This window comes from Diachasma alloeum, unplaced genomic scaffold (assembly GCF_001412515.2).
Source record: "Diachasma alloeum isolate Michigan unplaced genomic scaffold, Dall2.0 Dall_scaffold_00179, whole genome shotgun sequence".
In the NCBI taxonomy this organism is placed as follows: Eukaryota; Metazoa; Arthropoda; class Insecta; order Hymenoptera; family Braconidae; genus Diachasma; species Diachasma alloeum.
This window is the reverse complement of record NW_021680345.1, coordinates 174559-201236: the sequence shown is the minus strand read 5'-3', so window position 1 is coordinate 201236 and position 26678 is coordinate 174559. Positions and strand designations below refer to the sequence as shown.

General features: G+C 37.2%; 2 protein-coding genes across 2 annotated transcripts in view; both read left to right on the top strand.

Moving 5' to 3' along the window:
- LOC107043336 (liprin-beta-1) overlaps positions 1–20282 on the top strand; it is a 100154-nt gene extending 79872 nt beyond the window's left edge. The window contains exons 5-15 of the mRNA XM_015264793.1: positions 734–1110; positions 2880–3086; positions 3677–4028; positions 4329–4418; positions 5783–5996; positions 6267–6534; positions 8386–8857; positions 9295–9439; positions 13259–13442; positions 18096–18335; positions 18417–20282. Of these exons, the coding sequence (XP_015120279.1) occupies positions 734–1110; positions 2880–3086; positions 3677–4028; positions 4329–4418; positions 5783–5996; positions 6267–6534; positions 8386–8857; positions 9295–9439; positions 13259–13442; positions 18096–18335; positions 18417–18638 (2771 nt within the window). The 3' untranslated portion in view covers positions 18639–20282. The remainder of the gene's footprint in view (positions 1–733; positions 1111–2879; positions 3087–3676; positions 4029–4328; positions 4419–5782; positions 5997–6266; positions 6535–8385; positions 8858–9294; positions 9440–13258; positions 13443–18095; positions 18336–18416) is intronic.
- A 198-nt stretch (positions 20283–20480) lies between these two features.
- On the top strand, positions 20481–26538 carry LOC107042311 (probable protein S-acyltransferase 23). Its single transcript, XM_015263311.1, has 9 exons — positions 20481–20767; positions 21799–22052; positions 23149–23263; positions 23329–23454; positions 24227–24672; positions 24746–24995; positions 25693–25865; positions 25956–26121; positions 26231–26538. Exons 2-9 carry the CDS (start codon positions 21871–21873, stop codon positions 26432–26434), a joined length of 1662 nt encoding a protein of 553 aa, XP_015118797.1. The 5' UTR covers positions 20481–20767; positions 21799–21870; the 3' UTR covers positions 26435–26538.
- The last annotated feature ends 140 nt before the right edge of the window (positions 26539–26678 follow it).

Below are 26678 nucleotides of genomic sequence, written 5' to 3'. Positions count from 1 at the left end.
AGACTAAGGGTCTAAATAAGTGTCACAAGAATCAGATTAAGGGTCACAAGGGTCAAAATAAGGGCCTCAATATCTCTCTATATTGTAAAAATCCAAATCGCCTTCTGTCGATGCAAATTTTGTCCTCGACATGAGGTTCGAAAAAAAAAGGGTCAGAAATGACGGGTCAAAATAAGGTTCACGAGGGGTATAATGAAGGTCAGATTAAGGGTCAGAATAAGGATCATGGGGGTCATATGGGGGTTGACGAGCGGAGCGAGCAGGGGGCGTAGCCCCCTACTCTGTAATAAAAGTGATGTCACGCGTTGAAAATACAAACGACCACTCACGCAAAAGTGTTTTTGGATAGTATTAACAAAAAAAATTGAGCACTGTCCTTTAAATTTTTCTCTAATGTTCCTTAGGTATAATATCGATTCTGTTAATTTTTTTTTCATTTCCATGGAAAACGCGGAACGTTTTTCGACATAACAAGCTTGAATGTCCTTTAGAAACTTTACCCTCTAAATGAACCAATTAAACTGTTGAACTAACTCCATGTTTAAAACGGCAAAAAACTTTCCTACATTCTCGACATAAAGTTAATTAACTCATTCCCCATCTCAAACATTTCACCAATGAGGAAACGTGTTTTCCGGAATTGAAGGTCGAATTGAAATGAAAAATTTTTCTCCTACGTATAGAGATATAGTGCAAATAGATTCATTTTTTTTCTCATTTCCTTTCAATTCAGGACTTTCCGATTCAGTGGTATCTGGCAGATTATCGGCTCTCCATGGAGGGCCACCGGTAGAATTGGCGAGCGCTCGTCGATTGCGTCTTGAGAATGAGCGTCTGGTGGCGGAAGTTGCGAGACTCCGTCGATTGCTGCTAAGCGGCGCAGCAAGGGGCGAGGTTGGTGGTGAGGATGCAGCCATTGAGGAGGAAGCTCGCTTCGTTGCCCTGGAAATGGAGCTACAGCATTCGCGTGAGGTCATACAGGCCCTCAAGACCGATCGCAAACGCCTCAAAGCTGAGAAATTCGATCTACTCAATCAAATGAAAGCTCTCTATAGTACACTGGAAGATAAAGAACGAGAACTGAGGGATTTTATACGAAATTATGAACAGGTAGAGTGGAAAAATATTTCACGATAGAAAATTTTATCCATAATTCAGTGGCTGGATGAAAGATGGAGATGAGCCTGCGATGAATCTTCACCGCGTTATAAATATCTTGATAATGAAATCATATATCACGTTACTGCACTGACAGAACAAGCAGGCATGCGACAGCTCGCTCTGCTCCCTAAGAATAACTATATCTTTTATTCCCTTTATTTCTACCAATTTCGTTCGTAGTGTGATTCCAAATGGATACTTATATGCTCATTCACATGTCACATATCACCCACACACATCCACTGTCTTCCACGTACACCTATATAAATGAGATATTTTTTGAGCTATTGAATAAAAGAGATTTAAGCTGCACATCCGATCGCGCCCATCCAACATACCAAATTTCAATATCATATGAACTATAATCTGACGAAATTTCCACTTTCTATTTTCTTTTTTTCTGGAGTCATCATGCGTACAACGATTTCACGGAAAAAATAGAAAAATAAACCCCGACTAAACCCTCACTAAACTTCGACTAAATCCTGTTTTACCTGTTTTACTGAAACCTTTTTTTTAGAGCCGATTAAGAGCTACAACAATTGTAATTACGAGAATTTCGGTATTTCTCTTAGATTCGGAAATATTCTTCAAAAACTCAACTGGGAGATAAGTCGACTTAAAACGTTTTACCACTTCGCTACTGATATATACCTGTTCATACAAAGTTTTCAAGATATTCCCGTTTTTTCATTAAAAAAAAAATTTGTATACACTCTAGCTTGTGCAAAAATCGAGATAGCGATTTGAAATTTGAACAGAAAATATACCCCCTCATACGACGTATTGGAAACATTGGAATTTTGGTAACACCCATGGACAATACCAGTAACCCAGTGACAATAACCATTTAAAAATGTATTGATGGTGAAAAAACATAAGACATCACTCAGTGACATGCTCAATGTCACATGGCACGCTGTCATATGCTCGCTGCTTGCTGTTTGTTTGAAGAAAAATCAAATCGATTGGAGAAGACCAATCAAATACGTTGTCCTTCCTGGAGTACGAAAACGCCTTCTATCAACTTTAAACTTGACTTCTAATTTTTTGATTAATGAATTAGTGAACTACAGAAGATAATTTACAAACAAATCTGCAGATGATCAATTCGCCTGCCTGTATTGTTTCTTCCATATTCATTTTTTTCCACTTGCCAGATTTTCCACTAGATACAATTTTTTTTTTATCAAAGATATGGACTGAATTTGTCGGTAGACTTCTTGTCCATCCACAATCTTCACATTCAATGACTCCCCTATCTCTATCCATTTCCCTCTTTTATGTTTTTCTCACGTTTTCTCACGCTGGATATACTCTCCATCGGCAAATTTTCCCCTCAGGCTAAACCCTTCCCCATACCTAAAGGCCCCGTTTATCAGTAGACAGGCGAGAACTGGCATTCACTCGCCCCATGTCAGATAAAGAGGGGTAACTGAACTTGTCTTCCATTCCCGCTGATCCACGAGTTCAAACTCCATCGCAGTCACCTCCCTCCTCCCCAGTTAGTAATGCGATCAAGATTTCCGTGTGATTGTAATCATTAAGCCATCGCAATACCTCCCCCAAGAATTTCAGTCCAACAAACAAAGAAACGATCCGTCAAATTTAGTCACGAAGAATGATTTGTAAACGAGTTGCATGTTGCTTGTGTGGTGATGGTTTTATGGGGTAGAGTTTACTGCCCGGACGTGGGTTTTCTTACCTCCTGATTTCAGCGGATGAGGGAAAACGAGGCGACTCTCGGTCGTCTTCAGCAACAAGGCGCTGGATTGCCCACGGAGGAGAGAGAGAGGGAGCGCGAGAGGGAACGCTGGAGTTTGCTGAGAGCTGCCCGGGATGAAGCTGACAGGAGCCTCAGCTTAGCAGCAAGTTTGGCGGATAAGGAGGCTGCTTTATCTCATGCACATGCTACTATAAAAGAGGTACTACGTTCACCCCAAATTCCATGTCAATCTCTGCCAACGAAATTGTACTTCGAAGATTCTCACTCACGATAAGGACGGATTCATGAATATAGGAATGCTACAGTTGATTTGAAATATATATCTATTGAACTCAGGGAGGGAAGGAGGAAATTGCACCAATTTTCGTGGTTATCGAAACTTCTGTTGACATGTTTTTTTTGTATTTTTCATCCTCGAGATAACTTTACAGTTCAGTCTTCGTACAAGATACTAGGCCTGAATCCGTGCCGAGTGATACTCCCCCTTTCCAGCTTGAATGTTTTTCGTTTCGCATTCTCCGTACCAGATACTCGGCAAAGGGGCTACAATTGAGTGGGAATAGAGTTCAGATATTGCAGGAATTGCTGGAAATATATGCATCTATGCAAAAAAGCGCATTGATCTTTATCATCGCCTCCTGGAGATTAATGTGCTTTGATTTGTAAAAGTATCGATAACTTTCAGCAGAAAATTAGCAGTATTCTGTTGCCCCTTAAACAGCCGTTCGGGCGACGTTGAAAACACCCGGATAAAGAGAATTTTTTTTACGACTATTGATGAAATTTCAGCTCCAACGACAATTAGGCGACCGGGGTGGAACCAGTGGTGTATGTCTCAGTGATCAAGAGTCCCTCATATCATTTCCACGCGGCAGTGTAAATGGTACAGCAACACCCGGGGCATGTAGTACCAGTGGCATCGGAGGATGTGGACCAATGCTGTTACCACACTTGGGTGCACAACCCCCTCTGGGTGTCACTGATCTTTGCGTTGGTGTCGGCGGAAGTGGAGCGAGTGGAACTGGTCAAGCCGGTGATCGTGGTAGCTGTAGTGCTGATTCCGGTGTACGGGGCTCAAGTGACAGGGAGAGCGGTGGAGCAACCAGTGTGGGAGGAAATTTGTCAGACTCAACAACTGATGGTTGGTACTTCCCTTCGTCTACTTTTCCTTCCCTTCGTCGGTGTAAATTAATTGGCTCATGAGAACACCATTGGGTTTATGAAAATCAGTCATTATATCATCAACAAGAGAACAGGGTGCAACATAAAGAACACGAAGATGATAAATCTTACTGAAAATGTCTATTTATCTACAGATCTGTGCATAACAATCATCACTCGCCAGCAAATTATTCTCACTTTTCCGTCATTCTCTTTCACGAAAGTGGATCACCATCGTGTGCACCTCCTTGTAATTCATAATCCCTATATTTACACGCAGGGACACCAACAATTACTGTCGAGGGAAGTGGCCTCGACATGGACAGCATCTCAGTGGTATCCTCCGTAGCTCCATCACACATGTATCAATGTAAGTTTTGCTTCAATCGAATCGTCTTCGTCAACGTGATACCAAATTTTCATGTCAGTCTGTTCCACTGGGTGTTTACTAATTTCTTTTACCAAGATCCAAGTGCAACAGTCCCTATCATTGAATCAACCGAATAAAAAATATACATTCAGGGATCCTTATGATGTAAAGTTTGCATTGTAAACGAACGGATAACTGCTGAACATCAATCTAGGTTGTTATTAATTGCACATGGTTCCTAATAAATTAAGTACCCACTCCGGGGTAGATACATATTTAAGTTGCTGGTGATTTTGAAACGTACCCTGAGAGAAATATCGACATAATATCACAAAATTAATTTCTTGCATCAAATATCTCATCTCTTAAGGATAAGAATCCCGTGAAATGTTCATGAGTTGAAGACGAACACTTGGCGATAAAGTGACAATTTCTTGCCTTAAGAAATCGTTCATTTCGTGTCAAAAGACGAGAAAATTACTAAAACTACGACAAGGTTCGATTCAGTGAATCATGGATCAGAGACTTTCATATTGAATGAATACCGAATTTATACAGGGGAGGGCTCTAGTCAGTGTGACAGAAGGGCACATTAGGCCACTGCACCGTTCCTACCTTCCGAAATTTTTGGGCGAGGGTGTTCCTAAGCGGTCACCCATCCAATTATTAACCGCGCTAAACGCTAACGCCGCGATGAACTAACTCACCCAACCATTACGGTCGGTCTTTGTGCCCAATAATTCTAATAGAAAAAATCTCAACAGAATAATTCGAACAGAAGTTCGAAATCTATTGACTTTTGCTTATCGAATATCGAATAGAATGAGCGCAAAAAACCACAAGAATTTTTCAATAGAATTCCAATAGAAGTCCTATAGAAACCCCATAGAATTCCTATAGAATTCCAATAATATTTTCTAGCGAATTCGCTAGGTTTTCTGTTGAATTTTTTCATACGTGAAGTTATTTCCCAATTCTTTCACGCTATAAAGATCCCAAAATGTATATTTTGTGTCAAATCCATTCAATTCCAGGAACTATTTCACTTAGATCCCCTCGAAGCAATGCAGGATGGAAAACGATGTTTATGATGCATGAAGCATGTATACCAGGAGTAAACCATCCACGAATTGTTTGGGGATACAGGAAATTCGAATATCCTCTACGTTCTTTATGTTGCATCAATATTTCAATATCCTTATCAGCTCTCTTGCGAGTCTTTGAGGAAATGAAATTGCTATATTAATTTTAAAAAATAGGAAAAAGTTATTTCTTCTTTCATTCTGAAGATAATTTACTTTTATGAAGTTTTCCATTATGGTCTGCGAGGAAGACGAATTAATGATAAAAAATATCCTCGACAGCAGCAACGACACCTAAGGACTGCAGCCCGACGCTCTCACCTTTGAACGCATTTTCGAGATCGATGGATACGTCATCGATGTCGCGCTCAGTGGAGCAACTATCAAGTCCAATGGACTCGGAGCCGAGGAGAAATAAAGCACCACCTGTCCCAGCGCCTGTCGCCCACGCACGGTCTTCGGCAACGAGGGGTGGTCCGTGGGGATCGATTTCAAGGTAACGTCAACAGATTCTGTCAATTATCCCCAAATAATGAGCAAAATATTTCGGAATAAAAATTGTCGAGACAGTGAAAAAATTTAAGACCATAAATGATTTTGGTGCGAATGTCTCTGAAATAGATTTACATGCACAGTTGAGGATCCCCTAAACTAACAATGCGATTCAGCTCATTTTCCATACGACCTCTCATAAAAATGGAAATCAATTGAATTTTTTTCAAATAGACTTGTACACGGTGGAAAATTTTCCTTTTGATTCATAAAGGGTTTTTGCTCGCTCCCGCCATCGAAAAGCACTCAACAGCTCTATAAGTGGGAGCACAGGGACTGAGGCATCAGATGCATTCGATCCGTATCGATCGTGGTCACCACTTACTGAGGAGGGTTACGCTGAGAAATTAAGATTATTGCGGGAGGCAGTGACGATACCCATGGAAAGATGGCGAGCTCCTACTGTTCTTGCTTGGCTCGAGGTTGCCCTGGGGATGCCACAGTATGGGCCCAGGTGTGCAGAGAATATCAAATCAGGAAAGGTGAGAAGTGCTTTTTATGATGGAAATCGCGGGAGAGCTCTCATCCATTTCAATGCAAGAATGCTGCATTGAAGAGGCCGATACATACTTTCAACCGCTCATCAATTTTGAACTTTCTTCAATAATTAATGATTAAAAAATGAAATGATTAATTGGCCCTTTTTCTTCCTTTTTCTTTAGCTTCAATAATTTTTCAGATATTTGCATGACTAACAAATATTTGGATGAAAAACTCTGTAGTGAAGTGATGAAACTTGATTATTCACTTCTAAACTTCACATTCATAAAAAATGTAATCTTCTAACTAGGACATTAATGTACTACTTTCGATTTTTTCCCCCAAAAATCACACAACCTATGTAGGATAGTACAAAGTGGCTGAACATCGGGCCAAACTCGGTGCCGAGTTCCACGATAATCGGCTGCGATCTTCGGCCGATGTTCCGCCGAATGTTGGGACGTTACTTCGGGTCATCATAGATACCGATGTGCCCCCAAAATTGGCGTCGATTATCAGCCAACCATCGGTGAAACCAAATTTTAAAATCGCTCATACATATTAGTTCCAATAGTTTATAATCGTTTTATAACCTTTCTTATCCATTCCAGTGAGCCAAAAAAGAAAAAAATTGAATTAAAAAAAAATTGCCGCCGGTGGGATTCGATTGCGAGTCCTTCTGATCTGTAGTCAAGCGCGCTGTCCACTGGGCCATCTACACGGAGAGAAATATTCAATAAAAATTACGTATCTTGTGGTTGTGTAATTTTTATCTCAATCTCGACTGATAAATTACGGTTCCGTCACTAAAATTTTCTGAGTCGATTCCGTAATCGGTGAGTGAATTGTGAGTTCCATAATTTTTACTGAACATTTCTCTCCGTGTGAAATTTCTTATGAAGATGGATTTTTTTCGGGTATACAAATACCATATGGTGTTTTTGTTTGAATCCCCGAATGCGATTATCAACAATTAATTAATTAATAGGTAACTCCGAAGAGAAGAGTTAATTAATTAATTTAGTATTCTTAAAATATTTAGGCTTTCATTCGGGATATCGATATCTATATTCTGTATGTTAGGATAGAGGACGAATGGCTGCTATCCATCCATTTATTCAAAAAATAGCCTACAAATATCAAGTCGGATCCGATCATCGGTCGTGGAGCGGCCTTTTATCGGGGCCCCGATGTTTGGTGCGCGGATATTGCACCAATGTTTGGCCTTTAATCGGAGCCCCGATGTTCGGCGAGCGGATATTGGGCCGATGTTTAGTCTTTAATTAGAGCCCCGATGTTCGGCGACCCGATGTTGGACCAATGTTTGGCCGTTTTGTATATATCGGCAAATCCTATATAGGAATATGAAAAACGTTATATTTGACTCTGCGATGGAAATCGTTGGGAGTCCTTCGGCAGACCTCAATGTAACGCACCGGCAGTTATAAAGATATAAACATAACCATTAATGGGATGTCGCAGACTAATATCTCACATTTTACCACTCTTTTGCAGACTATCGGTGGAATAAACAAAGATCTTTCAGGGTTAAAACATGAAAGAAAATCACATGAATTAAATACTGTCACTGAAGAAAAGCTCTTAATCTCATCCAATGAAGATTACTTAAAACACAAAAATTGTTCATGAAAATAACACGAGACGGACGTGATTATTACATCCCGCTAATTGGATCTGTGCCCATATTGAAAGCAAACAGAGAAAGAGTTTCAATTTCCTCCCCGTTATTTCTTTTTTATCGGAGAAAAGTTGGATGAAACCGAATGAAAACACGTTTGAAAGCAAAATTTCACAGTTTTCCTTTCCAATTTAATATTTTTATTTTCCTTCAGGTTCTGTTAGAATTGAATGACGCTGAACTTGAGGCGGGTTTGGGAATAACTCATCCCCTCCATCGCAAAAAGCTTCGCCTCGCAATTGAGGAGCATCGACATCCGAGCCTGGTCCGTTATCCCTGTATCGCTCAACTAGGTCATACCTGGGTCAGCTCTGAGTGGTTACCTGATCTCGGCCTTGCCCAGTACTCAGAAAGCTTCGCTACCAATCTGGTTGACGCCAGAATGCTCGACCATATCGTTAAAAAAGAGTTGGAGAAACTTTTGGGCGTTACGAGAAAGTTTCATCAAGCCAGTATTATGCATGGCATTAATTTATTGAGGATGCTCAAGTATGACAGGCAAGCGTTGGCTGTTAGGCGCCATCAGAGTGAACAGGTGGATGAAGATCCTTTGGTTTGGACGAATCATCGGTTCATTAGGTGGGCGAGGAATATTGACCTAGGAGAATATGCTGACAATCTCAAAGGTAAATCTCAGTGGGAATGAAGGAAAAATAATTCCTCTAATAATTAATTAATTATTCCACAATACGTTGCGCTTCGCGCAGCGTGCTTCAAACTCGACTTCTGCACGATGCGGCATAAAATAGTATAGACCACTCGGGCATAAACTTCGTTTTCAACGAATGTGAATACAGACCTCGCCTTCGGCTCAGCCTGTAAATTTCACATTCGTCGAAAACGAAATTTGTGCCCTTGTACTCTAATGTACTATTTCTAAAAATTGACCACCGGGAAGGTGGCGATGAACATGGTCACGTACAGACACGGTCGTCAAACTTCGTATTTTTACGTTTCAGACCATTCTACATAATTTCCAATCAAAATTAGAGAATGTGAAAATCGAAGGATGACAATGCTTCCATTCGGAAGCAAAACGAAAAAAATGATCTTTCTTTTCTAGATTCTGGTGTTCACGGTGCCCTAGTAGTCCTAGAACCTTCATTCACCGGCGATACTATGGCAACAGCACTAGGAATACCTCCCGCTAAACACATGATACGTCGACATTTAACTGCCGAACTGGAGGCCCTTGTATTACCAGCCAGGTACTCAATCTACTGTCATCCAGAGGGAACAATGGACACCGCTCACTAAAACTACACATTACGACATTGTCCGATTCCCCCAAATGATTTATCAATTCCTAGCAAACTTGTCCCCAGAATTTTATCCCGACCCTCTAATTCCTCTCGCGTTCTCCCTTGATAAATTCTATTTCCCTCAACTCATCATTGAAAACAGTTTTTGCAGTGGAACACTTGACGGTACTCTCCTTTTTCTCTCTTGCTCACTTCCCATATCGTACAAAAAACGACTGTTATGGAGGGGGAATATCTCTTTTACTATTCAACGAAATTCTGTTTGTCGAGTCGTGTGTACGATCAAAAGAATTCCAAGTGTTGAGAGGAATGGGAAAAGGTGAGGGTTTACTTGGGGTTTTTCTGTAACTGGGCACTCGTAATCAAAGTAAAGTCTGCGATCTATAGGGTAGGGTGGCGGAGAATAAAAAAAAACAATGAAAAGGAGCACCTCCTTCTCGCCTCTCTACGTACGGCTTCGTATCGATTTGTATGTGTCCCTTCGCAACCGGGATTCCGTTTAGAATTTTTTCTTCTTTCAAGTGCAACGCTCTGTACATTTGAACCTTTAACATTTAACTTCTCCCGTTTCCTTTTCCTCCACTCCTTACCACCCTATGATTTTTTCACTCATCTTACGTGTTCTTTCGTTTTCGCTATAAGGAATAACGTATTTGTAGTTGTGCTTTGATTGCTCAACTCACACTTACGGGTCTTTTAAAATTGGGATTAGATATCCTTTCAACTCTCTTTACTTCCACTTCAAAAGGCATAAACTTTGTCAACGGGCTCGCTTGAGAAAAAGGGGAAAATTTGATTTCTAACATTTTATCCTCAAAGTTTCTTTTTTCAATTCGCTCCGATCGTTAATCACTACAGCAGAAATTACTTTAAGGGTAGCTCTACGTATTCCCCTGCCTTAAATGAAACAACTCCGAATCCTAGATAGGTAAATGTTATAAAGCGAAGAATAGAACCGAGATCTTCCTGATAAAAAAGTAGTGAAGTAGTACAGAACGCGAGATAAGTTCACAAAACTTCCCAAACAATTTTGTAAATACCTAACTCAGCAATTAGAAGTTGTAGAACCACTTGACAAAAAAGATCTCTCGATGTTTTCTTCTGAACCGACTGGTTTCCAAGACATTATCTCTCTTATTGTAATAATTTGCATGAAAATCTTAGTCTTATCTCTCAATCTTGACCACTTCACTACAAAAATCAATTGCGGCCAATTGTCAGGCAAATACATTCTCCTGAGCTCCTTAAAACCACGGGCTTAATACCAAAACTCGCCAAGGACAATTGAGTGTGAAATTTGATGTTATTTGTTAAATTAAAGCCGAACGATCATCCTCGTTACGCTAATACTAATTTACATATTAAGAATAATAATAATACACTATATAGCCCGTCATTACCAAGTAATACACACACGTAGTTATAAACGAATAAAAACGATACAGCTGACATTAATGTACATATACAAACATTTTTGATAGAGGAAAAGAAAGAACTCATCTCGAATTTATCAGAGGACTGAGCCGGGTCTGCTCGGGTCCACTCGCTGCATTTTTATTTTTATTTTTTTAAAACCAGTCTGAGATTCCAAAAATCAACAGAACCCTTTTGGTGAATCATTTATTATCCATAAAATAAAATAAATAGTTGAGCCGTAGCCCACAGCCGCTGCCTGCACTGCACTAAAACGCTATGTACAGCACCCATTGTTTATTAGTCTAGTGATGTAATCCACCGTCAGACCTGGGTATCCCTCAGATGTCTGACTACGGATAACAACACTTTGCATTCAATAGTTATCATTTATTATTTGCCAGTTCAATATTTTTCATATAATATAATACATATATATACGATTGTTTGATGTTTCTCTACCACAAATTAAAAATTATTCGGCTCTAATGAACTAATCATTCAAGGTAATATGGTCTTTATCCGTTCTAGAAAATGCACTTTGTTTATTAACTTTCCATCAATGAATAATCATAATCGCATTGTCTGACGGGTGTTCCGAAAACGACTGATTTGCTGTAAATTATGTTGAAACCCAGGTGGATTATCTTCCGCACGTGATCTAGTTTGTTTTTTTTATTTTGATAATCTGAAATGATCTCCAATTGCTATTCACTTTTACATAGCTCTGGCGTCTCCAAAAATTATGATTGTACAATACAAAAAACCCTGAAAAAAATCAGAGCATTTTCAAAGAGCGTCTTTAAATAATATTGGGAAATAAAGGGAGGAAATTGCAAATTAATAATTTGATGTATCTAATGGCTGTTAGGGCGTCATTTGTCATTAGTAGCCAATGGCTGTCAGATTGTTAGTTACCATGATAAATTATCCATTCACTATTTCCTCTCTGTCGGCCTTATTTCTTAATCTTTATTAAAAACGCTCTTTGAAAATGTTCAGTTTTTTACTACTTTTTTTATTGTACAATCATAATTTTTAGGGACTTCTACGTGATGTAAAATCCAATGGAAATTGTGATATATTGTACATTATGAAGATGGAAAAACAATCGAGATAACGTTCGAAAGATAATCCACCCGGGCCTTAATTGTAGAACAGAAGGAAAAATCTAATCAACAATGTAGATTGCTAAATTATTATTCACCCATTTCAAAATATGGAAAAAAAGTAGAAAATCACATCTTCTTGAAATAATATTCCCTTTTTTATAAACTTAAGGGGAGACTACTATGAGTTTTGAAAGTCGCAGGCTATTTGAGTGAGATTTCTCATACATTCAAGATCGATTATATATGTTGAAAAACTGATAATTAGCGCAAAAAAATTAACTCTTTATTGTTTATTTGCCCCGCAGACGTTTAAAATGTTAAAAATAGTCCAGGCCCTCCAGTTTTTGAGCTACAGAGGTTTTTTTTTCAATATTTTTGAAAAAATATGTGCAATAACAATTACGAATTAGTTTTTTTAAATTTACCACCTACACAACTAATTTCGTTTTTTTTAAATAAAAAATTGCGCTATTCATGTAAAATAGCCCGAAAAATCTTCCTGACAGAATCGAGAATATATTTTCAATATTCTAAAGATAATTTTTCTGCCTATTTTACATCAATGGCGCAAATTTTTATTTAAAAAAAAACCGAAATTAGCTGCGTAGGAGTCAAATTTCAAAAAAATAATTCGTAATTGTTATTGTATAGATTTTTTCAAAAATTTAAAGAAAAACCTTTATAGGTCAAAAACTGGAGGCTCTGGACTACTTTGAACATTTTAAGCGTCTGCGCGCAAACGAACAATAAACAATCAATTTTTTTGCACTAATTATTCGTTTTTAGACATATAATCGATCTTCAATGCGTGAGTTTTAAAACTCACAGTAATCTCCCCTTAATTACTAGAGTCATGGCCATACTACTTTAATCACTCAAAATAATGAGTGCAACGTCCTTAATTACATCGATAAGCATTGGAGCCCAATAAACTATTTTTTCCATCTTTGGAGCACAGAAAAATGCTTGTGTATGTATATTTATGTTGTGATAGATATTGATTTATTTCGTCAGGATGAAGATGAGCTGCAAACAGTCACAAATTTTGATTTACAGCTAGACTAATCAGATAATTCAGGAGATGATTGATACAAATTGAACTTTTATTCTTTTATTATATATTATATATATATGATGATGATATGGAAAACGACGTGTGTGTGTTGCGGTGTATTGTCAGAGGCATATGGTGTAGCAATGGGCATACGCAAAGTGAGCATGGATGTGTGGATGTGTGTAGAAGCCAGCTGGAAGTCATCCCGAGGAATCATGTTGGTAGACCGATGAGTACAGTGAGCGCCGGTGGGAGTCTAGGACGAGGCAGTCGCGCTCTGCACCTTCAGCACCACCAGAGTTCACTCTCGGCCCTTCACATGGCAACCAACAGCGCCAGTACCATTGACAGACGGCGCTCGAGCCTCAGGGTAATGTAAAAACACAAACTAATTGCTGGGAAATGTCTGAACAGATTTATTGGCTTTTATGCACGATTATTCAATTGCCATTCATTGATGAATTGTCATCAGCATTCAGGTGCGACTGTCATAATTTCTTCCATTGATGTTGAATCTTCCATAAATGTTTTCATCGTGAATTATTCCTGATCATTCATTCGAGTTAATTATTGCATGATTTTCTGCATGGCGTCACTGCTTCTTTGGCCCAAGGATTTAATTACCGATTTGCGGAACTCAATGAAGGGAAAATCAATATTCAAGTGCTAAGTGCTCAAGCCGTTTATTTCACTTTGAATCAGTTATTGATGAATATCTTTGGATCTTAAGGAAATAGCGAAATTTTCATGTAATTCGTATGGTGCCACAATCTGAATCATTGAAACAGTTTCGGTGGAAATTTCGCTAATTCACTAGAATTTGAAAATATTTGGAAAAAACTGGCTGTGAAGTTGGAATTTACTTTCCTCGCTTGAGCACTTACTCCTGGAGTACATCTTGGAATCTTCATCATAGTGTGGGAAACAAATAAGAGTATCGTTCGAAAAATTTATTGAGTCCAGCTAGATTCGATTCTACGGAAAATGGATCATTTAGTACAGATTCATCTTTACTTTTGCAATTCTAATTTATTAATGACTTTTTATGGATTCTAGGACAGTTTTTCCCCGGACAAAATCTCCCGGACAAAATCTACCCGGACAAAATCTCCCCGAAAAAGAATTTCCCCGGACAAAATTTCCCTGAAAAAGGAATTTGCGATTAGGAAACCGGATCCGGCCAAAATAAATATAACGATAATGCTCAATTAAAGGGGTTTTTATTACTGAATCGCACAATACAACACATGAAGTTATCGAGTCTGTAGCCTCAATGAAATTACAAAGGAATTCAATTCATACGGATTGTTATTTGCGGAAAATTTACCCCTCAGAAGACTCGTTGAAAGGAATTTGTTCGAGGAAATTTCGCAAAAAGCAATTATCCGGGGAGATTTTGCTCAGGGAAATTTTTTTCAGGAAGATTTTGTCCGGGGAAAAACTGTCCGACTACCCTTTTTATGACCCCACATGATCCCCATATGACACTTTTAACCCTTATTATGACCCTTACGCCCCTAAATTTTATAGGAAATCCTGTTAAAAATTTCATATGCAATCCTATAGGAAATCCTACAGGACATCCTATAAGAAATACAATAGAAAAAACCTCATATGAAATCCTATCTGGAAAATCCTATAGGAAATATTCGAATTCTCCATAGGATTTCGTATAGGGTATCCTATAGGGCATCCTGTAGGATATGCTATAGACAATCCTATAGAATGTTTTCAAACGTGATATGTAATAGAAACACTCCCATTTGTCGTTATCAAAATTCATTGGCGAAAAACGTTTAAAAAAGTTGATAAATTCCATCTCACGAGAAAAAAATGCCCCTTTGGCTTTCAAAAAAAAAATCAAAAGTATGGAACTTACACCGTTTTGGCTATACAGCGACGACATATCTTCCATACCATCATATCCAGCTGAACTCAGTTTTTTGGACCAATTTTTTATCTCAATATGAAGATTCCAAAATATATTGTTTTTCTCACTTGAATCTTCCCAATCTGCAAGCGACAATATCCCTCACTGTGAGCTATGGCCTCTGAACGAGTTCTCTTCGTTTAAAACATAACATTTAATCATTCCCCCTGCACTCCTGTGGATCATCGCAGACCTGCAGTCTTCTTTATTTGAAAAAGGTTTGGTATATTCATGCATCACTTAATTACCATTATTTTACTAAATCAGGTCGGTCTTTTATTCCAATCCACTCGATATCGTGTCAATTAATTTAACTAATAAAATATGTCTTCTTTTCTACTAATGGAATAATGAGTGGGTAATAGTGAGAAGAAGGACCGATTTGAACATTCATAATAATCGATTCAGTTAATATTAATTCAATTAATATGGAAATCTCGAGCAATTCACAATGAGTTCTTTGCTGTTGAATATCGCTCAATTGAGTATTTTGATCGAATAATCTTGAGAATTAAAAGAAAATCATTTATACGATAAAAAAATCGTCGTTCAAGTCTCAATAATGTACTTAAATTGGATGAACAATTATGATGGATTTGTGCAATGAAAGACTGGTCGATTACGAATTGAGGTGTGTTATGAAATTTTGTGTCTCGACAGCCCTCGCCCCCGCCCTTATCCCTCATGAAAATCCCGTAATTTGCCAACAATTCACTGTAAAACTTATTCGTAGTTTCTTTACTAATAAAAGAAAAAACGGTTGAAAACTCGAAAAATTGTGTCTCATTAGTGCGCAACTATATTACACGATGAAAAATTAACAGGGCCGAAAAATTCATACTGTATATAAATTCAAACCCATTGGTTCTGCTACATGTATGTAACATAGATAACAAAGTTAATCTCAATTTCAACCCACGCTGTGTCCTAGAGATGCGCAAACGTATATGTACAGTATATGCATATGTATCAAAAATTACGGAAAAGAAAAAAGTTATTCATGAAAAGAAAAAAAACATTATTGCATTTATTTAGTAATTCGTAATTAAGAGATTTAGCATGATAATCAACGAATGTTGTATATATAAACTGTGATTTCAATGTGGGTTACGCTTTTGGGTTCTTAACTGACCTGTCTCATCCCTTCATAGTTGTCGTGGAGAAGCTCTCAGGTATGAGAACCATTATCTTCAATTTTCTTTCATGTTAATCGTTGATGGACGATACTTTTTTAATTAGGAAGAATCACAATTCCATGTCACCTTACGAGATCAACATTGATCTTAAATCCCCTTCAATCATGTAGAATTAACCAATTGCACTTATTAGAGATCAACTTCACAATAGTAGTTGCCTGATACACAAAAAAAATCTCGAAAACTGTTTCATCGTTTTTATTTTCATTCTTTTTTTGATTTTATAAAGAGAGGAAAACATTATTGTAGAAAGTAGAAAGGAATGGCGTATCCAATAGTTCGTAAGAAATATTAGCTCATTTTAAATTGTAGAATTCATTGAAATAAATAATGTAATATTTTTCTGGATCATCCATTCATCTGGTAAACGAATATTTCTAAGAATAGACAAAAGACGATTTTGAAGCTGATTATTTTTTCACCCAGAATTTCGATCAAAGAAATGGTTGCGGTCGAGGCTCGGGTCGAGGAGCCAACTGAGTTTTATTTTGGATAAAATATTCGAAAGGAATTCTTGTGGCGAAAATTCTGAGGGAAAAAATAATCCCGCAAACACCTTCAATTGCAAAACCCCCGTGTGAGAACAGAAATCAGGCTAAAATGTGATTTTTGTCACTCCGGTCGTAGGCAGTGCGACAAAAAATATTGTTCGACACACGGGCGCAGAAAAATTTTCTGACTCAAATGATTTCCCACTCGCCTTCGGCTCGTGCTGCAAACTCATATTCGCCAGAAAATTTTTCATGCGCCCTAGTATCGAAATGTACTATTCCGTTTACTTGTAAACGAAAAGGGCACAGTTCGGCCACTCGTTGCACGTAACATCACTGTTAAAATATATTGTTCGACACATTTGAGACGGGAATTTTCAGCTCTTGAGAATGGCAGCCCTCGGCGTCGCTTCGGGCCACTCTTTCACACTCGTGAAAGTTCCGTCTCACTCGTATTGAAATATTCTATTTCGTTAGTTCGGCCGTAAAACCTCATATTCGCCAGAAAAGTTTTTTTCGGCCTAATGACAAAATATACTATTTTTGTTGTTGCCCTGCGTTTTGGGGTTCAAATTTTGCAAACAGTGTCTAAATAGATTCAATAATGTGTGCAAAAATCTTCATAAAATTGGCTGCACTTTTTGCATACCCTATCCTCGCCAGTTTATCCTTAATCCAAAAGACTAATTAAGAAATCCTGATCCGGTCGGGTCAGTATCAAACTGAGCTCAATTTCCAATCTAACGAGTCGGATATATTAGGGATGCGAAAGAATGACATGACAAGTCTCATCGATCGACAATCACAAAGTGTTAACATGCACGTTAGGGATATTTTCATTGACAGGGCTTTTAGACACTTCAAAATAAGATGTCAAATTTTTTCAAATTTTTCTGAGGCTTTACTGCAGTGTAATTCAAAAAATCGAAAAACGTGCGGCGCGGCGCTCATAGCGCGATCAATGGAGTGTTAACAACTCAAAAACCGTTGGATAGGAGTCTAGACACCGGCAATCATCGAGATTAAATGTTTGGAAAAAATTCTCCAATGGTATCCGGTCGCCGGACGTCCATCTGGGTCAGGGTTTTCCATGGTTTCCCTTGATCACCAGGAGAGCCTGCGGAGTGCAGCTTCTGGGGTGAATGCCATGTGGAAAAGTTGGCTCTGGGATGGGACCACAAAAACCCTAATCGTGGCTATATGAATGAAAATATCGGAAGATTGTTTTCAAATTACAATCTCTCAAATTCTTTATAAAAGAGATCGAATAATTTTCTCCGAATGTTTTTTTTTTCGAAGCTATCTGCAAATTATCAATCCAATAATTTTTCCTCTCTTTATACGGTAATCCCCAAGTATATCTTATCCCCTTTGTATTCTAATGAAGTAATTGTCATGAATTCTAGGGTTCACTGAGTCGAGCCTTGGGTCTTCGTCCCCGCAGCGAAAAAGCTTCACCCTCATCATCATCAGACACAGGATCTCTCGTCAGTCAATGTCAATACATGAGCAGTATTCGCAGTAACTCACCCCCACCTCCGCAATTGCCGCCACGTCCTTCAGCAAATGGAACAGGAAAACGTCACCGTCGGGTGAAAAGCATTGGTGACATTGAGTACATAACGAATGCACCAGTAAGTACACCAGTCTGACAAGAGGATCGGCCCCAGCGTTCGGGGCCGTATCGGAGCTTGAGTGAGCGAGGATACTCGTCATATTCTTCACAGTATGGATCGTACTCTGGATATAGCAATGTACTTTCGTCGGATTACTACTACCAGTCACCAGGGAACAATTATTATCAATTACAAGGTGGTTACTATTCACCACAGAGCTCGGGACCACGATTTCCCGGGGTGCAGAGATACGGGAGCTTGGCTGAAGAATCTTGGACGTCTTCAGCTAAAGATGAAACAGTCAGTAACTCCTCAAGAACATATTTGACTTGAATTTCATCTCACCCAAATGGAGTCTTCCCAACTTACCAACAATCTAGACGTCTTCGTGGCTTTAACGGAGAATTCCTAAATATCAGAAATATGCTGGAAATTTTACTTAAGTTACAAAATTTAAATTTTGTTACCGTGATCGTGATGTGCATTCAAAGCATTCCATTCTTTTGCTAATGAATATCTTTAATTGGCCGTTTTCACAAATCAATTTTCCAAAGAGACAAAAAATTAAGGATTTTATTTCTACGAGCTATTTTCAAGTATCGACTTTTACGAAAAATCACAGTATAAAATAGCAAGAAGTATTTAAGGCCCGGTTGCATTGTCTGCCGAACTTTATCTAGAGTACTTTTTTTGTTCAATTTTTATCTCTAAATTTCAACTCGATGCGCCGTCAACCCCGGAAATTGTGAATTTACATTGAAAAAAAAGTAGAAAAAATTCTGAACATTTTGAAAAAGCGTTTTTAATTAATATTGAGGAATGACCTCCATAGAGGAGATATGGACTTCATTCCTCAATATTGATTAAAAATGCTCTTTCAAAACGCTCAGAATTTTCTTCACTCTTTTTCAAATCTAAATTCAGAATTTTCGGGTATCTCTGAGTGAAAATTAATTTAGATAATGTTCGGCAGATAATGGAGCCGGGCCTTAATTGAATATTTCTATTATCAATCGATTGAAAATGATTGAACACCGGTATAAAAAAGCTCGAGATATTTTTACTTTGGATTTTTCCGAACGAACCATAATCTTCACAGCACCCGCAAACGAAAACGAAACTAATTTTATTCTCATTTTTTAACCCTAAACGAACCTTTCAAAAATACATTCAGTGCCTGTTTCTGCGCTTTCTCATCCACCTAATGTATTCTGCATCCATTAAAATTAAAATTCATTCCATCGAATTTATGGCGGAAATTATAAATTAAATTGTAAATTAAATTTTTTATAAAGTTCCTCGATATTGAATTTATGATTGGGACATAATCATCTGCATGACAGAAAGACTGTCATTTGGTTACAATTTTATCATAATTATCTGAGCACGATAATAATGTTTCCATAAATTTGCACGAGATCTTCAAAATCCTTGGTAATGATAATTTTATATATAAATTCAAAATGATATTTAATCTGATATTTATTCTTAGTTCTATCTATTGATAATTAAATTTGAAATTCCTGCGGAACTGAAAACACATTTACCATAATAAACGTTGGAGATATAGCCGGAATGCCAAATTATAACGCAAAAAGGTATTGTCGTCGTTTTCCAAAGTTAAAACGTTGATTTAATACAAGATTTATTTTTTCTGTAAATTATTGAATTTGATAAACAATTCAATTGAAGTGATGTAATTGGATTACAGAATCAGAAACCAAAAGGGTTGTATTGGATTTTTAAAGAAAATGAATAAACAACATCTGAATGCTTGTGCGATGAATATAAACAAGGATATCAGCTTTTGGAGCGTCCACCTCTGTTTGCAGTATATGTACAACTGGAAATTAATCATAAATAACAATAAAAAAGAAACATTGTAAATGTACTCAATGCAGGATATATATGTATATATTTGTGTGAGCTGTAATGATATTTAAAGAAAATTTGAGAATAAATTATAATTGCCTTAAAGTGCTTCGGAGAACAATTCATTCAATAATTTACGTATTTTCCTTCTTAGCCATTACTCTCTTAGCCATTGTCGTCTGACCTGAATTGTTAAAAATAATCTTCTACTTAAATATTGCGGTATTATCATTATAGTTATCCACACGGCGCGTGCGCGATAACAGAGGTGGTAAAATTATTGATTTGAATGCGCAAGTGCAACCAACGGGGGGTTCATTCTCTTTAGACTTGTTCCACGTCAATTTCTACTGTTTTTCGATGGAATTTCAAGTTCCTTGAGATTCATGAATTGAACAACTGTCACAGTGGGAAATCTCAAGTCGAAGGATAAGGGAAATAAAGACGATCATACAAGAATGGTGGGATCCGGAGTGCCTTTGTGACTAGCCGCTCCGCTCAAGAATTCCGTTCATTTGAGAACTGGAAATAGTTCTAGGACAAATAAAGAATTTGAGAAGGGTAATACTGACCTGGCAACGCTTTGTAAGGTATTGAAAATTTATCTCATAAATTTACATCTGCAGTTCGTTCGTTATTGATGATCTGTCTGTGCAGCAAAAATTATTTGTTCATTTCGTAAAACCTGTATAGAAATTTTATAATCGTCTTTCGGGCTTTACTAGTATTTTCGAAAATACCAATGAACTAAGTTGAAGAATAAATCAATGCATACGAGGGGAGAGTGGGACAAATGAAACGGTCGAAAAATGACTGTTTGACGCAATTCAAACAAAAAAAATTTTTCTGTTCAATTTTTTTTTTTCATTAACGTTTTTTATTATTCAGAGTACTGATGAGAATAATAATTTTCTATTCGTCTTATAATTCAATTGATGGGATTAGGCCGATTACACTTTTCTTTCTTCATTCGTTTGAAATTCAGCTTCACATTTTCCTTTTTCTCCCCGTGGGCCTTCCTCTGGCCTTAAGATTTTGCTGTTTCATTTTGTTTTCAATTAATCCATTGAGAAAATCGTTTCCCGTCAAAACTGCTTAATAGTTTTCCATTCTACTGAACGGAAAATTATTATTCTCATTAGTAGTCGCAAGGATAGAAAAGTTGATAAACAAAAATTAATAAAAGAAATATTTAAAAAAATGTTTTTTGCTTAAATTGCCTCAAAAAGTCATTTTTCGACTGTTTCATTTTCCCCCACTCTCCCCTAAATTTTGTTGATAACGACTTTAATGAAATCAATATTCAATAGAGAAAATTTTTTCAAACATCTCTGGAAACAGTAGATGGGGCTAAGAATTTCAAACTTTACACACTAACGGTTTCACCATAAACTTTCCTGAAATCCACCTTTCAGAAGGTATTTGTGAGATAGTGTGAAAATTTATACTTAACATGTTGTCGTTAATTTATCGTTATTGCCCAAGATTCCGAATGGCTCAAGTAAAAATCGATTTCTGACATTGGTTAATTTGCAATGGTAAAAATCAGAAATTTCTTTCACAGTGTTTAACATTGTCATTGTCAGATTGAATTCCAATACTTGATTTTTTTTATGGACAGGTGTATCCTGTGAGCCCTCTGACAGGGCCAGGAGCAGCGCGTTCCGTATGGGAACTAAGCCCAGATCCCGACATGGTCGGGCATCTACCCAACAATCCCATATCCCATAACAACGCCCACAACGCTAGTTTAACGAAGAGCCATGGGACTAGAGGAAGAAATGGTCCAGATGAGAATATCTATGCTGAAGAGGCGACACCTGGGCAGGGGCCCACGGCTGAAACCAAGAAAATCTTCGAACTCCTGAGAGCAGGGTACTCACCATCATTTTCCTAGCTTTTTCCCTTTAGATGTCCATATTGCCCCACGGGCAACGGACATCGGGCAGAGGAGCACTCAAAAAAATAATCTAATTTTCAAAAATTGCTTCTTGGCAAAGTTTACAATCGAAAAATTATTCAAGAGTGGGGTAAAATGGATATTCGAAAAAGTTTTGTGCATTTGCGAAATTTGCAAGATGGCTACTTTTCTTCTTACAAAGGAAATCACCATACAACACGCACGAAAAAATTTAATAGAAAAACCTATCGAATTCGTTAGAAAATTCTATTGAATTTCTGTTAAACTTTCTATTAGTTTTTGGCTGATTCTATTGACATGTTCAATAGAAAACATTCAATAGAAAAAGTCAACAGAATTCGATTTTTCTATATAACTTATTCTTTTCATATATTTTCTATAGAATTTGCTCGACCCAAATTTTCCAAGTTTTTTTTAGTCTATTTTTCTTTTCTTCTCATCAAGAAAATCAAACGAACAAACTTGGAAAATTTGAGCCACGGAAATTCTATACAAAATATCTCAATAGAATAAGTTGTATAGAAAAATTGAATTCTATTGACTTTTTCTACTGAATATTTTCTATTGAATATTTCAATAGAATCGGCCAAAAACTAATAGAACACTTCAATAGAAATTCAATAGAATTTTCTAACGAATTCGATAGTTTCTCTATTAAATTTTTTCATCCATGAACAATGGGAGGAGGGGAGGATGAATGAGCAAAGAAAAATTTGGTTTACCACCCCCCACGGCAAAAGTTAAAAATGAGTTTTTTTCAATTTGAAAATTGCAGTAATGACTAGTCTCTCAGATATTGAATAACATTGTTGAAACATACAAAATTGAGGAAGAAATCGAATTGTCCACTTCACCCCGTTTTTGTTTTACCTTACAACGCTTACGGCGCAGTCTTATGATAATGTGCTCGTTTTTATAAATTTCAAATGAAGTCGGAACAGTAGATTTGATCCAATTCAACTCATTATTTAGATCTGGTGTCCACATTGCCCCACCCACCCCTACCCATTTTCAATCAATAATTGAGTTTTACGACTTTCACATGTCCAGAGATACAGAAACGGTAGAGGAGATGGTGGAAAAGAATGGTATGAACATTTTGAGTGCTAGAGATAAATGGGGATATACACCAGCGCATTGGGCTGCTCTCGATGGAAATGTTGAAGTTAGTAATGAAGAAAAGCAACGGATTTTATAAAAATTCAAAACTAATGAATTCACTCACTGTAGGTGATGCGTTATCTTGTTGAGCGCAATGGACCAGTGGACCTTTCCTGCCTTGGTACCCAGGGTCCAAAACCAATCCACTGGGCATGTCGGAAAGGTCACAGTGCAATCGTCCAAATTTTGTTAAAGGTAACATAACATACAAAAAATCAATGAATTTTACATCATTAATACTCAATCTTATCTAGCAATAAATTTCAAATATAATTGCAGAGAATATTTTTTCTTACATTTCGACGTTTTTGCTTCCGAACAGAAACCTTTTTTTGACCGATTTTTCGATTTTTTAATTTTGATTGCAAATGGTCTAGAATGGTATGAAACCTGAAGAAATTATGTTTTTAGGGTCATGTCTACATGTATGTATCCGACAACATGGGTTTTTAATGATTAATTTTTAGAAAATTCAACATAAATACGGTCAAATTCGTAGATAAAAATCGGAAATTTTGGCTCAGTGTAGCCATTATTGAGCTCAACTTTCGGTTCAGTAGTTCCTCAGATTAACAACTTGTTTAAATTTAGTTTTTACTCGTCTCGACAGCTTCTATTTAGATCATTCGAAATATCTGTACCCACTAATACAAAATTGTAGGAAAAATTAAAATAGCAAGTTGAGATGTGATATGATTATAGCTCTTACAATATTGAAGGTTGGCATTTTGGATACGCGCAATAGAACGAGCAATTTCGGAGACATTTCACCTTTCGTATAAATCTATTTCATAAAAAAAATCCACGGAATTGGTAGAAATAAAAAAAAAGAAAGAGACGAATGACACAAAAAGTAACGGTCACATGGCTTCTGCCGGATAGGCTCGAACCTCTGCTTATTGTTCTGTAAATTAATAAGAAAGTCGCTCCTAGAATTATTTTCTATACAGTATTTAAAAACCTCTAGGCAGGTGTAGCTGTCAACGCAGCCGACTTCAAAGGCCTAACACCCCTGATGACTGCCTGTATGTTCGGGAAATTCGCCACTGCCGCATTCCTCCTGGGCTCTGGTGCTCACGGTCACTTGACCGATATCAACGGAGACACAGCCCTGCACTGGGCCGCCTACAAAGGACACCCAGAGCTGATAAGACTCCTGATATACAGTGGAGTAGATCTTCAGAAGCCTGACTACTTTGGATCTACCCCCCTGCACCTTGCCTGTCTCTCCGGAAATGTAAGCTGCGTAAAAATTCTCTGTGAGAAAAGTAAAATCGGATTGGGGCCAAAAGACAAAAATGGAAAGACTCCCCTTCAGCTGGCCAAGAGCCATCGACATTCAGAAGTCGTCGCCATTCTTGAGAACGAGCAGAAACGTCGAGCAAGATGGGTACCACCAATTAATGAACTTTGGTAAGTCATCATGACGACTAGTCGTTTGATATCGATTTACGATTACATTAGGAAACGATTGATTTCGTCACAGGGCACTGCTGTTCGGTGGAGCCGGAAATAGCAAAGGACCTCTGCTGCTTTTCATGGGATCAGTACTACTCTGGGGCTACCCTATGTATCTATTAAAATGCATTCCAATAACTTGGAATTTGTTAAGAGGAAGTCATTACTGTTTTATTTACTGGAATTTTCTTATGTGGATATCGTGGATTGTTGCTAACAGACGGGATCCCGGTTATGTGCCTCAAAATACTGATACTTATTACAGAGCTATAAAACAGGTAGAAAATTTTTAATATTTCTAAGAATGTTCTCCTAAGGAGAGACTACTGTAAGTTTTAAAAGTAGCGGACTATTGGAGTGGTATTTCTCATGCATTGAAGATTGATTATATATGTCTAAAAACAAAAAATTAGTGCATAAAATTGATTGTTTATTGTTCGTTTGCCCCGCAGACACTTAAAATGTTGAAAACAGTCCAGGGCCTCCAATTGTTGAGCTGCAGAGGTTTTTTTTCAAACTTTTTGAAAAACTGTGTACAATAACAATTACGAATTATTTTTTTGAAATTCGACTCCTACACAGCTAATTTTGTTGTGTTTAATATAAAAATTTGTGCCATTTATGTAAAATAGTGGTGCAATTTTTTACAAAAAAAATAAAATTAGCTGTGTAGGATTTGAATTTCCTAATTCGTAATTGTCATTGTATACATTTTTTCAAATAATATTGTAAAAAAACCTCTGTAGTTAAAAAATTAGAGGCCCTGGACTATTTTTAACATTTTAAACGTCGGCAAAGCAAACGAACAATAACCAATAAACTTTTTTGCATTAATTATTCGTTTTTAAACATATATAATCGATCTTCGATGTATGAGAAATCTCATTCCGCGACTTTTCAATTTTATAAATTCCCTTCAACCTGAAAAGAAAAAAAAAAGTTCTATTCATGTATTTTTTCGTTTTTTTTTTACAGATTCCTTACTTCGACAAGTGGACAAAGAGAAACGTTATTTTATCTCGTTTATGCCATAGTTGTAGATGCTTCAGGCCCTTGAGAGCCAAGCACTGTAGAATTTGCAATCGTTGTGTTTCATATTTTGATCATCACTGTCCGTTTATTTATAATTGCGTTGGTCTTCGAAACAGGTATTTTTAAACAATTCCATCCCTTTACACTCTATTCTCTCCAATCAATTTAACTCAACTGACTGTGAAATGATTTTTTCTATCTTCCAGAATGTGGTTTTTTCTATTTGTCATGTGCATTGCAATAAATTGTACCTTCACACTGTACTTCGCTTGCTATTGCATCGCAATTGAGGGATTGCAGTTGATGTACGTGTTGGGTCTGATGGAGGCGCTTGTTTTTTGCGGACTCGGTTGGATACTAACATGCACATCAGTAAGCAAAACTGGCAAATTAACATTACTTACGGAAACTCAATTTTCTGCATTTTTACCCGTTTTCAAATTTATCCCTTTGCATTAAATTTCTATTGATCTTATTTTAGGTATTACACGCCTGCATGAATTTAACGACCAACGAGATGTTCAATTACAAAAGATACTCATATTTGAGAGACAAAAGAGGGAGATACCTTAATCCTTTCAGCAGAGGACCAGTGCTCAATTTCATTGAATTTTTTCTTTATCCACCAGATCATCATGCTACAGATCCACAACATTATCATATACTTTCCGAGGAAGTTATGTAAATTTTATTATTGATGAAAATGAAACGTAAGCAATTTCCTCTATCGCACGCACAAATTTGCTGTTAAAAAATAAAGCAAATCTCCAGAGAAATAAATTTCAGCAACTCGATCTCCAACGATAAGTCATTTTAGGAAAGAATGTAAAAAGAATGTTTCCCACTAAAGTCACTTCTTTTTTTTGTAGTAAAAAATAATAGAAATCGTTGAATGTTACTTATTACGTTTCACATCTTTACTGGAATCG

Coding starts and splice junctions, on each gene's coding strand:
- LOC107042311 (XM_015263311.1), top strand. CDS start 21,871: ATGGTCGGGCATCTACCCAACAATCCCATATCCCATAACAACGCCCAC. Junction 23,455..24,226: donor TCGTCCAAATTTTGTTAAAG/GTAACATAACAT, acceptor AAAAACCTCTAG/GCAGGTGTAGCTGTCAACGC. Junction 25,866..25,955: donor TGCGTTGGTCTTCGAAACAG/GTATTTTTAAAC, acceptor TCTATCTTCCAG/AATGTGGTTTTTTCTATTTG.